We start from the raw sequence: 12,201 nt of genomic DNA, 5'->3' as shown, positions 1-12,201 counted from the left end.
TGATCGCGGCTTCCGGTGGGATGAGAAAGAAAGATGGAGGTTCGACCTCTGAGCGAAGGTCTTCATCCACCTGCAGGCCGTTAATCAGCTGCTCAACAGGCTTGCTGAAGGTTTTCTGGACTTTCATTCATTTCAGAACAAAGTTTTGGTTTTATTTGTGCAGAAACTCCTAAACTAGAGGATGATTTTTTTCTTTCTAAAGAAAACTTTAAAATGAGATGAATTATATTATTATTATTATTATTATTATTAACTGAATCTGCAGAAATCCCAGAGGTGACAAAGTTTGACAAGGAAACAAAACCAGATTTTGGTTCCGAGGTGATTTCCTGAGAGCGATGAGTTGGAGCTGGTGAGTCGGTGAAATATGAGGAAACATCCGAGTAAAAAAATTCTGCTCTGGATTTGTTTGTTGTTGGTTGGCATAGAAACTTCTTCTCACTGAACAGCTACTTTCGACAGCATGAAGCAACCTGTCACTAAAATATCTGAAAACTGCTAAACTAATTAATTTTGTTCAAAACAATTAATGATATTCACGGGATTTTCTTCCCACTAAATAAGTTTTATTTTACCTCACATGGTTGCTATAATCCCTGATTTCTGTGCACATTTTTACCTTCCACTCAACTTTACAGTAATATGCTTGGAAGCAGCACTTTAGTAAAGGGAGTTAACATTGGGTTATTTAAATTGACATAAAAGAAAGAAAATGTATTTTACTTTCAAAGTTATATTTTAAGTGTTACGACTCCATCAAGCCGAAGGGCAATGAGCAACCAGAATGAAGTTAACATTTATTGTTACACAAATAAAAGGGTTTCCCGTTAACTTCAACCCGAATTTAAAAACCACTTCAGGCAGACAAACCCGCATAAATCAGTGAAAACTTAAGATCCACTGGATTCACTGCAAGATGATCACATGCAATCCAACTCAAGATCACAACAACAGGATCGGGTCTCAGATATTTGAGATCAACAGCCACATGAAACCTGAGTGTCCAGGAAGTGACCCAAAAACAAACGGAGGACAAAACAATAAATGTTAGGTTGTCAGTCTGACGTCACAAACACTGAGGAGACAAACAATCCAAACTGGACGGACTAACAAGAAAACCAAACTCTAAAAGGAAGCAGTGATAAAACTGTAAAACAAAAATGACTAAATGCTTATTAAATCACTTTAATCGAGTCAATCTAAAACATTAAAACACTGAATACCTGCATCGCATAAACCAGACCTCTAAAGTTAAACTAGATGTAGCAGATCTGGTGCAGCCCTACCAGATAAAAACTCTATAAAAACCAAAAACATGCAATTCAATCTGATTAAAAGAGACTAATGGATCAACCTACCTGCGGCGTCACGCCCAGGTAACGTCATTAATACTGCGGCCCTGTGTAAAAACATCAGCACAAACTTATTAAGAGAATCAATTTCAAACAGTTTTCCTCCAAATCTACCACAGCAGACACACACCTGGTCTCACACACAGGAAATTAACACCTGGCCTCCACCTTCCAGCTTCCGTTTTATGGAGGCTCAGGCTGTGGAGGGAGCGCCACCTGGTGGAGCCGCCTGTTACATAAGTATTTAATTAGCAAGCTAAACACAAAATACTTAACTCTGATCCATAAACTCATTAACCACATTTAGATTTCAGTGCCGGATTCTGGATGTTTGAACATCCAGAACGCAGAAAGTGAGAGTGAATGGATGAACGGATGAATGGATGAATGTAGGTGTGGCAGGGAATCCAGCATCTCACCAACTACAGGACCAACCTCGCAGCTGCGGAAGGCGACGCCACGCTGGCAGAGGAGCTGAACCTCTTCTTTGCCCGCTTTGAGGTGAAGCCAACAGAGGCAGCCACACTACACCAAGCAACCCACAACACCACACCCCTCGTTGTAGAGGAGCACGAGGTAAGGCGCACACTGCGGGCTGTCAACCCAAGGAAGGCTGCTGGACCTGATGGCGTCCCTGGACGTGTCCTGAAAGACTGCGCCGATCAGCTGGCTGGAGTCTTCACCAGGATCTTCAACCAGTCCCTAGCCCTGTCTACAGTCCCATCCTGCCTGAAATCTTCCACCATAGTCCCCATACCCAAGAAACCTCACATCTCCTGCCTCAACGACTACCGGCCAGTGGCACTAACCCCTGTGGTGACGAAGTGTTTTGAAAAACTGGTCCGGGGTCACATCACAGTACTTCTCCCTCCTGGCTTTGACCACCACCAGTTCGCCTACAGAGCCAACAGATCCACAGAGGACGCTGTGATCACGGCCCTCCATGCTGCTCTGTCACATCTGGAGCAGCAGGGGAGCTATGTGCAGATGCTCTTTGTAGACTACAGCTCTGCTTTTAATACCATCCTCCCTCACAGACTGGTGGACAAACTGGGGGACCTGGGCCTCCCTCACTCCACCTGCATGTGGATCCTGAGCTTCCTGACCAACCGACAGCAGAGAGTTAGGGTGGGAAAACATACATCCACTGCCCTCAGCCTTAGTACTGGCTCTCCACAGGGCTGTGTGCTGAGCCCCCTGCTCTATTGTCTGTACACATACGACTGCACCTCTGCCCACCACAGCAACACCATCATCAAGTTTGCTGATGACACCACAGTGGTGGGGCTTATCTCAGGAGGCGACGAGTCCGCCTACAGGGGAGAGGTGGAGCGGCTGTTGCAGTGGTGCAGGGAGAACAATCTGCTCCTCAAAACTCAAAGACTACAGAACTCATAATAGATTACAGGAGGAATAAAACGGACATTACACCACTAACCATTGGGGGAAAATGTGTGGAGAGGGTAGCTGATTTCCGTTTCCTGGGGGTCCACATTGAACAGGGCCTCACATGGAACATGAACACCTTGGAGCTGATAAAAAAGGCCCAGCAAAGACTGAACTTCCTGAGGGTTCTCAGGAGGAACAGCATCAAGGAGAAGCTGCTGGTGTCCTTCTACAAGTGCTCCATAGAGAGCATACTGACCTACTGTATCTGCGTGTGGTATAACAGCAGCACTACGGCTCAAAGGAAAGCTCTCCAAAGGGTTGTGAATACAGCCCAAAAAATCATTGGCTGCCCTCTCCCCTCACTGGAGGACCTGCACAGCGACCGCTGTCTAAGAAAAGCACAACACATCACAAAGGACACTTCTCACCCCGGACCTTCTCTGTTCACACTGCTGCCTTCAGGCAGAAGATACAGAGCAACCAGAACCAGAACCAACCGTCTCAGAGACAGTTTCTACCCGATAGCAATAACAAAACTAAATGCAATCAAAAACAACCATTAATCATCATAAATGATGGATGTGAGAATGTGGCTGTTCTGATTTATTAGTTTTTATTTTATTACCAGTTATTTGTTAATTCTTACATTGGGTGTAAATTGTGAGACACTTATTTTTTGTTTTTAAGCATATGCACCGACTGATGGCACGTTTTAAATTTCGTTGTTCTTGTGACAATGACAATAAAGATTTATCTTATCTTATCTTATCTTATCTTATCTTATCTTATCTTATCTTATCTTATCTTATCTTATCTTATCTTATCTTATCTTAGAGACCCAGTCTGCGTCCTTTTCCTCCTTCTTTACATTTTGTATGCAGACGGCATGATAACGGGTTAATATTAAAATCTGCAGATGATTCGTGATAGTTAGCCTGATGCTGAACATTTCTCTGACTAAAACTTTTACAGAAAACAAAGGACTTTATTTTATTTTAGACAGAAGCTCCACGACTCAAATCAAACAGTAATTGAAGGTCAGACAGTGGAGACAGCAGAAAACTATAAACATCTTGGGACTATTTTAGATCATAAGTTCAAATTTACCTGCCATTCAGAGAAGCTGAAAGTTTCCGGTTGATAAGTCAACAATGATCATATTTTATAGATCATATATTGACCTTTTCTCTCCGCTGTTGGTTTGGAAATATTAATATTAGGTTAAAATGCCCTCAGCAGAATAATATGTACCAATAATAAGATCTTAGGAGTTTAACGCAGAACTTCCTGTTAGTCTGTCGGTCAACAATGAAATTCACTGCTGTGTTCTTTCCATTATTATTTCCATTATTTGATTTACTTTTGGGTATGTTTTATTGGGTTTTTTAACTTTGCCTTTTAGTTTTTATACTTAAAAATTTGTATTTTACCAATTTAGGTTTTTAGCCAAGTTAAATATTTTGCACCAGACTAAATATTTACTAAGCAAACTTAATATTTCGCCCCCATTTAAATATTTACCAAGCTAAATATTCAGTTAGCAAGCTAAATAATTAGCTAAATAATAATAGCTTGTTAATTAAGCTATTTCAAGACACTTGTAAATGGCTTAAATAAACTTTATGTAGTAACGGATAAACAGTTAATAAAATACCACTGAATGTTTTTGCTGTTATTTTTGATCACCGTTTCATGTCCAGCGCCTATAATTAGCATAATAAGATTATTTAATGTAAAGCTGTTCGCAGCTCTCTGATGTTTGTGAAGCGGCTCCTTTCCTTAAAAATAAAAACCTTTAATATGAAAAGCTGCTGAAGGCGGAAGTGACGCCTCTGGCTGAACTTGACGCCTCTGGCTGAGACGTTTCCAGAGAACCAGCCGGTCCGGTCCGGAGGGAGGTTCCGCGGGATAAAAGCCGCCGCTGCCTGCAGATCGGCTCTGATTCGCTTCCTGGAGAAACTCTGAAGACTCACGGTGAGAAACTCGACCTCAGACAGTTTGATTGCTTTAGTCTTTACGCGTTTATTGCATAAATATGTTAGTTTTCTGACTAATGTCTGATGATTTCAAGCTGAATTTGATGAAAACATTTTCATAAAGTTTAACTTTAATCATTTAAAGTTAGATTATTAACTTGTGTTCGAAAATATAAATAAATGAATATTGGTGCCGGTAGCGAGCATGAACCCCTCAGGCTTCCGTACCGCTGCTGCTCGGACCCTTTCTTCCTTCCTCCAGTTTAAGTTTCGCTCCATGTTTTCTTGCATAGTGATGCATGAAAACACGGAGCGGATCCGAGTCTTTATTGGATCAGAATCAGAAACTGACTGAACGTTTCCCGGATCAGAACCGAGAATGTTTGAACATCTGGAACGTTCACAGATTCAAACTACAACATGATCTGAAAAGTTCTGCTACAAGTTCTGGAGGTTTTTATGGATATACTGTAACCTACAGCCTGCAGCTGGATCCCACCTGAGACATAAGAACCGGGTCAGAGCCCGTTCCTCAGGCGGTTCTGTTGTGGTTCTGTGCAGATGGCCCAGTGGCAGGAGCTGTTAAAGCTGGACTCGGCGCTGCAGAACCAGGTCCGGCAGTTGTACGAGGGCCGGTTCCCCACAGAGATCCGGAACCAGCTGAGCCAATGGACAGAGAGCCAGGACTGGTAAGAGATTCTGAAGCCGGTTCTGGGCGGAGTCAGAATCCACCCGCTGCATTTCCTGAATGCGGTTGCTATGGAGACGCCGCTGTGGTCCAGCAGGGGGCGCAGCGGGTCAGACTGAACATGTTTTATTTATTGAGCCTGAAAAAGTTTCATAAAATGATTTAATTTGACACAAAATGGAAATAAAATAATTATGTTGTAAAAATAGGGGGAAATCTGAAAAGTGTGGAGGACATTTGTAGTCATCCTGCCTGAGTCAGAACCCTGCGGAGCCTTCTCTAGCTGCAGGTCTCCACCAGCTCTGAACATCTAGACTTTGACTAGGCCATTCTATCCATGTTTATTTTAAAAATCCGTACAGAATACATAAACAATTTAAAAACATTAGAAATATTATTATAAAAACACAAAACCAGAAAAAATCTTGAAGCTAAATCAGGAAGTGAGGTGGGTCAAAGTGTGACATCATTTCCTGCTGCAGGAGTTCTGCGGCTGTGAACGAGAACGCGGCGGCTGCGTGTTTCTACGCTCTGCTGCAGCAGCTGGAGGAGCAGTGGCGCCGCTCGGTCCAGGAGAACGCCATCCTGCAGGGGCCCGACTTCCCCAGGATGAGGGCCTTCATGGTGGTACGGCGGAGCCGGCGCAGCGGTCAGTATGCTACCGCTGCCGGGTCTGAAGCAGCTCTGTGTTTCCAGGAGAACTTCCAGGCTCAACCGCTGAATCTGGCCGCCATTTTGTCTGATTGTCTCAAGGAGGAGAAACAGCTCCTGGAATCGGTTACCATGACGACGGTGAGTCCCGATTAACGGTACGGCGGCGGCGTTGAGCATGGAAGCTAACTGACCCTGCTCTCCTCTCAGGGCGGCAGCGATGGCGTCGTTGCACCGCAGTGGACGGAGCTGGACAACCGAGTGACGCAGCTGAAGCTGCAGGTTCTGGTAATCAGACGGATCCGATTCCCGACCGAACCGACACAATCAGAACCAGAATCTTGATCTGTGAAATCTGCTGCAGGAACTGAAGAAGGAGGTGAAAATCCTGGAGGATCAGAGCGAAAAACTCGACTTCATCCAGAACTCGTGGCAAAGCAAAGGTCAGGTCAAAGGTCACCGCTGCAGGAACGCTGCGGTGTGACGCTAAACGGCGTTCTGACAGGAACGTTTGGGTCAAAGGTCATCACTGCTGCGTTCTAACAGGAACGTTTGTGTTTCCTTCACCAGTGGAGCAAAACGTGGAACTGGTCCAGTCCAAGGCCCTGGTGGAGCAGGAGTGTCTGAGGATGGCCCGGTCCATCTCCCAAACCAAACAGGTACCAGAGACCCACACAGTACAGAACCGATCCGAACCAGCTGATCAGAACCAGTAGCTCCCTCAATTTAAGTTTTGAAACCGACTAGCAGCAAAACTTCTTTTATTTTGAAGGGCAACCTGTTTCATCTGGTTCCCCTGCAGCAGGTGTCTCTGGGTTTGCGGGTCGACCCGCCTCGTGTCTCATGATGGTTTTCTCTCAGGTTGTGCTGCAGCGGCTGGTCAGGGTTCTGAACGAGGCGGCCGGTTCGGTCCAGACTCTGACCGGAGCCGAGCTTCCTCAGTGGCGGCGGCGGCAGAAGCGATCCTGCATCGGCAGCCCAGAGGACGCCGGCCTGGACCTGCTGGAGAAATGGTGAGCCGCCGGCGCCGGCCCGCCTCATGACCCGACCTGACCCAACCCGGCCCGCTGCCTGACCCGACCCGTTTGTGTTCTGCAGGTTCACGGCGGTGGCCGAGGTTCTGATCGGTGTCGGTGAACAGCTGCAGCGGCTGCAGGTCCAGATCCAGAGGTTCCCCGCCCCGGACTTCCCGGGCCTCACCAACTCCGTGGCAGAAATGGAGAAGTTCAGCCGCAGTCTGATCCGGAACCTGCTGACCAGGTGAGGCCACGCCCCCCGGCTGCTGATCGGACCGGGCCTGCTGACCGGTTCTGTTTGGGTTCTGTGCAGCGCCCTGGTGGTGGAGAAGCAGCCCGTCATGCAGAACCTTCCTCACCGGCCGCTGATCCTGAAGACCGGCGTTCGCTTCAAGGTCACCGTGAGGTGAGGCGGAGCGGCTTCCCTCAGAGTACTGTCCGGGTCCAAACACCGTGACCTTTGACCTACAACCTGAGCCCAGATGGCCGCCCACATCCAGATCTAGCGGAACTGGTGTTTGTGCTGCTGTCCCTTTAAAACATTAATAAAAGCTTCCACAGGTCAGCCATTTTGAAATCAAAATGGCTGATTTTGATGTCAAAATTTTGTTTAATTTATGAAATCTAATAAAATAAGATCAAAACAAAAGCAGCACAAATTAATTTTTGTGCGGCACAAACGCAGCAGAGTTTATCGACACCAATTTTTAATTTTGTAAACATGGGGGCTGGTTGACCTTTGACCTCTGGACTTTTTTTTTAATGTCTGAAATGATAGCGGCACAAACAAACATCTTTGCAGCACAAATGTCTGACACCATTTTGCTTGGAGGTTCTTCTTCTTCTTCTTCTTCTTCTTCTTCTTCTTCTTCTCTGTTTCATTGGATTTAATCCTAAAATGTTTTTACATAAATTTTATTTTCAGCGTTTTAAACTTTTATTTTTATTTTCCTCAGGTTTTTGGTAAACCTTCCAGCTTTTAAGAGTCTCATCAAAGTCAAACCTGTTTTTGACAAGTAAGAAAAAATCTTCAGTTCAGATCAAATATTTTACTGTTTCTGTTTTTCCATAAAATCTCATTTTTCTCGTTAAAATCAGAGACGTTGAGGAAATGAAGACGATCAGCAGGTAAGAAGACAAGATGAATATTTTGTTTTAAAATGATTTTAATAATTACATTGAAAAAATAAACAATGTATAAATCCTGTTTTGCTATTTATATTAAATATTTATAAATAATATTTTAGTAAAAATATTTTGTTGTTGTTTTATATATTTAAGTGAAATATTTCAATAACAATAAAGTCTTTTTATTTTATTTGTTCTAGTTTTCGTCAGTTCGATTTCTCGCGTGACGACTCCAAGGTTCTGGACGTCGATCTGTCCAGCGGCGCGCTGACGGCGGCGTTCGAGCACATGGTGGGAAAACCTGATCAAACTATTGATCACAAAGTATTGATTATCATTAATGAATCATTTTCATATTTGTTTTTGTTTTCAGTCACTCAAAGAAAAAAAGGCCAGAGTTAAAGGTTCCTGTGAGGTGAAACGTTTTGAATTATTTAACCGTTTGTTATCCAGGAAGCTGAAGACTGGAAGTGATTATTTAAATACTTGAACGTTTTGGGCCAATCAGAACCAGCTGACCGTCACAGAGGAGCTTCACATCATCCGCTTCGTCACGCAGCTGCAGCACAACGGGGAGACCTTCCACATCCAGGTGACCAGTAAAACCAGTTAAACCAGTGATCCGGTTCTGGACCGGCTGACGGCCCGGTCCGGTTCTGTTTGTCCACCAGGCCAGCTCCCTGCCGCTGGTGGTCGTCTCCAGCTCCAACCAGGTTCCCAGCGCATGGGCCTCCATCATGTGGTCCAATATGGCGTCCGGCGCCGACTCGGAGGTGAGTACAGAACCAGGACCAGGGCCGGCCTCTGCCGGACCGGACCGGGCTGAAGTTCTGCTTTGTGTGGCCAGAACCTGTCGCTGTTTCTGGACCCGCCGGGCCTGACCTGGGAGCAGCTGGCGCCGCTCCTCAGCTGGCAGTTCCTGTCGGTCGGGCAGCGGCCACTGGACCAGGACCAACTGTCCATGCTGCAGGCCAAGATCATGGGTGGGTCCAACAGAACCAGAACCTCCCACTTCCTCCATGTTTCTGCTTCCATACATGCAATGGATTAGATTAGCTTAGCCTCCATGCTAAGCTAACTGATTGATTTAAATGTTGAACTGATTAAATTGTTGCTGCTTGTTTCTGATTTTATCCAGATGATCCTGATGGTCCGATTGACTGGAACAAGTTTTCCAAGGTGAGGTTCAGAACCTGTTCTAGTCCAGGGGGTCCAAAGTGTGGGCCAGGGGCCTTTAGGGGCCAACATGGCACGAAGTTGGTTTATGAACTCAGGATGTTGATCCAGATTCAAGCTGTAATGAATGAGACCCTTAAAAAAAACTTTCTGAAACTGTAAATAAATAAAGTTTCATGTTTTTATTGATTTTATTGCTGGACGTCTCTGACTTCCTGTTTCCCAGGATGAGAGCGTCTGGATCTGGATCGATGGGATTCTGGACCTGATCAAGAAGTTTGTGTGGGAGCTGTGGAGGGACGGGTAAGTCGGGTCGGGTCGGGTCGGGTTAGCGGCCCTCCTGCTTCTCTCCTCCTTCAACATGTCTGGATGTGTTTCTGCTCTCCAGATGCATCATGGGATTTGTTAGCAAGGAGAGAACGCGCTCCCTGCTGCGGGAGAAACCGGTCGGGACGTTTCTGATCCGATTCAGTGAGAGCATCCTGGACGGCGCCATCACCTTCAGCTGGGTGGAGCAGTCCGCCGGAGGTCAGTGTCACACAGACCCAAACGGGATCAACAGAACCCGAACAGACACAGAGTTCTGATCTGACCCGCTCTGCAGAGAAACGCATCCACGCCGTGGAGCCGTACACCAAGAAGGAGCTGTCGGTTCTGTCTCTGCCCAACGCCATCTACAGCTACACCCTGACCACGTCGGGGCGGAGCCACAACCCGCTGGTCTACCTCTACCCCGACACCCCCAAAGACGCCGCCTTCGCACGCTACAGAGTAGCAGGTACCGAGCGGCGCCACCAGGCCGTGTTTACGTCTGGAGACGGTTCTGACGTCCTGTGTGGATAAAAAATTAACAGCCATAATTTGGCCTGAAGAGTAAAAATGGAGGTTAATTTTTCAGTTATTCATGTCAGTTTCAAGCTAAGTGTTTCCTGCATAATTAGCTGGCTAACGAAATATTTAGTTAGTAAGTTAAATATTGAACTCAGAGATAATATTTAGTTAGCCAGGTAGCTTGCTAATTAGTTAGCTCTGAGCCTTAGCTATCAAGCTAAATTCTTAGTTTCAAACTGGAACATTTATGAATAACATGATGAAAATGTAACTTTTATAACTTTTTCTTTCTTTTCTAAATAGCCCAGATTGTTACTGTTATGCATAAATTAAGTGACTTTAAAAATGACACCTTGGCAGAAACTATTCACACAGACCTTCAGTTTGACCAATTCTGAAACTTTGGACACAAGATATCCTATTATGACAAAATGAAAATGTATTTACCAATATTTACAAAAATGTCTAAAAGCCAGTTTAATTGTTTTCATTGTGGGGAAATTTGTTTCAAATCTAAAATCAGTTTTAGAATCAGAGCCGTTAAAGTTTCACCCAGTTGGTGGCGCTGTTTCTGTTTGGCCCCCTGCAGATCCATCTCCTCCCAGCATGGACAAACAGGGCTACGTCTCCAAGAAGATCGTTTTGGTCTCCATGTAAGTTTCTGCTGAACTGAGACTCTTTGCCAGTTGTTCTTCAGGAAGTAAACAGGAAGTAAACATGTTGTTCCCCCTCAGTGACCCCACGCCGCCGCCGTCTCCGCCGCCGTCTCCGTCTCTGTCCACAGACATGGACATGGACCCCGCGCACACCATGGTAGGTTGAAAGCTGCTTCCTGTCTCATGACTTCTTTATGGCAGCTGATTTAAAATGAACAGTTTTTGTTGCTCTGCAGGACGACATTTTCAAGGATTTCTTCTACCAGCCTGACCCGTCGCACGTCCTCCAGTTGTCTCCTCTGGAAAGTTACAATGATCTTGGTTTCTTCCTCCAAAACGACACCAATCAGTTCATCAATCAGTTCATCAATCAGTGATCAGAAAAGGTTCATGAACATCACCTGGTTTATTATGTACATAGTAAAAATAAAAAATGCAAGTTTGTCTTAAAGGGGAAATCTTTCCTCCAGGGTTTCAGGCTGAAATATAAATACACTTTCCAGTTTTTACCTCACTGCATTTTATTAAAAATGCTTTAATAAAGCTGTAAATATATAAACATAACAGAACAGAATTTATGTATTGTCACTGTACAATGAGATTATAGTAAACTCCGACAGTGAAGGTGATCAACACATGGTGATTGTGAAAACCTTGCATTTTATTCGCTTTGAAGCTTTTTAGCAACACTAGGCAGCTAAGGAATGGAAACTGACTACAAGTATTGGTAACAAAAATGTTTAATTGCAAAAATGGTCAATTGTGTTCTTGAATTTGAACATTAATGAAGCTGAATGGAAAATAATTACAGTTAAAATATTCTTTTACAAACTGATGCATAAAAGCTATGACAGCTTAAAGATAAATTTCAGCCAAAAAACGAAAACGTTTGGAGCTTAACCCAAGAATTTTTTCTGGGGGAAAAAAAAATCTGAAGATTTTTGAATTAAAAAGTACAAAAAAAATTTTGCTTTTGGAAATTTTTTGAGTTTCAAAAGTTGAACATTTTTGACTTCTGAAATTCCAAGTTTTTATCTAGAAAATGTCTGAGATTAATTTAAAAACATGTTTTTTCTTGTTAATTTTCAACGTTTGCCTAAAATTTATTTGTTTTTTCTACAAAATTTTAACTTTTTTGGCAGAAAATTCCAGATTTTGTTCTTACCTAATGTGCCTATGACAACCCACTGAAAGAGATTATGACTAGATTTTTTCTGACCTGTCATTCAAAATGACTCTAAACAAAAAAGAAACTAGCGCCACCTTTGGTCTGGAGTCAGAATGCAACCAAAAAGAAAAAACTTTATTGTAAATTGAATAAATTACACAAACATGAGT

At 44.1% G+C, this 12,201-nt stretch overlaps 1 protein-coding gene across 2 annotated transcripts; it reads left to right on the top strand.

Moving 5' to 3' along the window:
- Positions 1 to 4,583: 4,583 nt before the first annotated feature.
- Positions 4,584 to 11,498, top strand: LOC114148403 (signal transducer and activator of transcription 1-like). 2 transcript variants are annotated; one of them, XM_028023671.1, is made up of 25 exons: positions 4,584 to 4,715; positions 5,279 to 5,406; positions 5,888 to 6,032; positions 6,102 to 6,197; positions 6,267 to 6,344; positions 6,421 to 6,499; positions 6,627 to 6,715; positions 6,918 to 7,069; positions 7,155 to 7,316; positions 7,386 to 7,478; positions 8,029 to 8,088; positions 8,171 to 8,200; positions 8,401 to 8,491; positions 8,574 to 8,615; positions 8,709 to 8,792; positions 8,872 to 8,973; positions 9,048 to 9,183; positions 9,339 to 9,379; positions 9,603 to 9,679; positions 9,765 to 9,904; positions 9,981 to 10,154; positions 10,797 to 10,860; positions 10,942 to 11,020; positions 11,100 to 11,142; positions 11,200 to 11,498. In XM_028023671.1, the coding sequence occupies exons 2-25, from the start codon at positions 5,279 to 5,281 to the stop codon at positions 11,238 to 11,240; spliced, it is 2,226 nt and encodes a 741-aa protein (XP_027879472.1). In that variant the 5' UTR covers positions 4,584 to 4,715; the 3' UTR covers positions 11,241 to 11,498. The 2 variants fall into 2 exon arrangements, with proteins under 2 accessions (XP_027879472.1, XP_027879471.1); XM_028023670.1 differs by having other exon boundaries at positions 11,100 to 11,498.
- The last annotated feature ends 703 nt before the right edge of the window (positions 11,499 to 12,201 follow it).

Source organism: Xiphophorus couchianus, chromosome 7, assembly GCF_001444195.1.
Source record: "Xiphophorus couchianus chromosome 7, X_couchianus-1.0, whole genome shotgun sequence".
Lineage (NCBI taxonomy): Eukaryota > Metazoa > Chordata > Actinopteri > Cyprinodontiformes > Poeciliidae > Xiphophorus > Xiphophorus couchianus.
The sequence above is the reverse complement of the archived record's forward strand: the minus strand, read 5'-3'. Positions and strand labels throughout refer to the sequence as shown.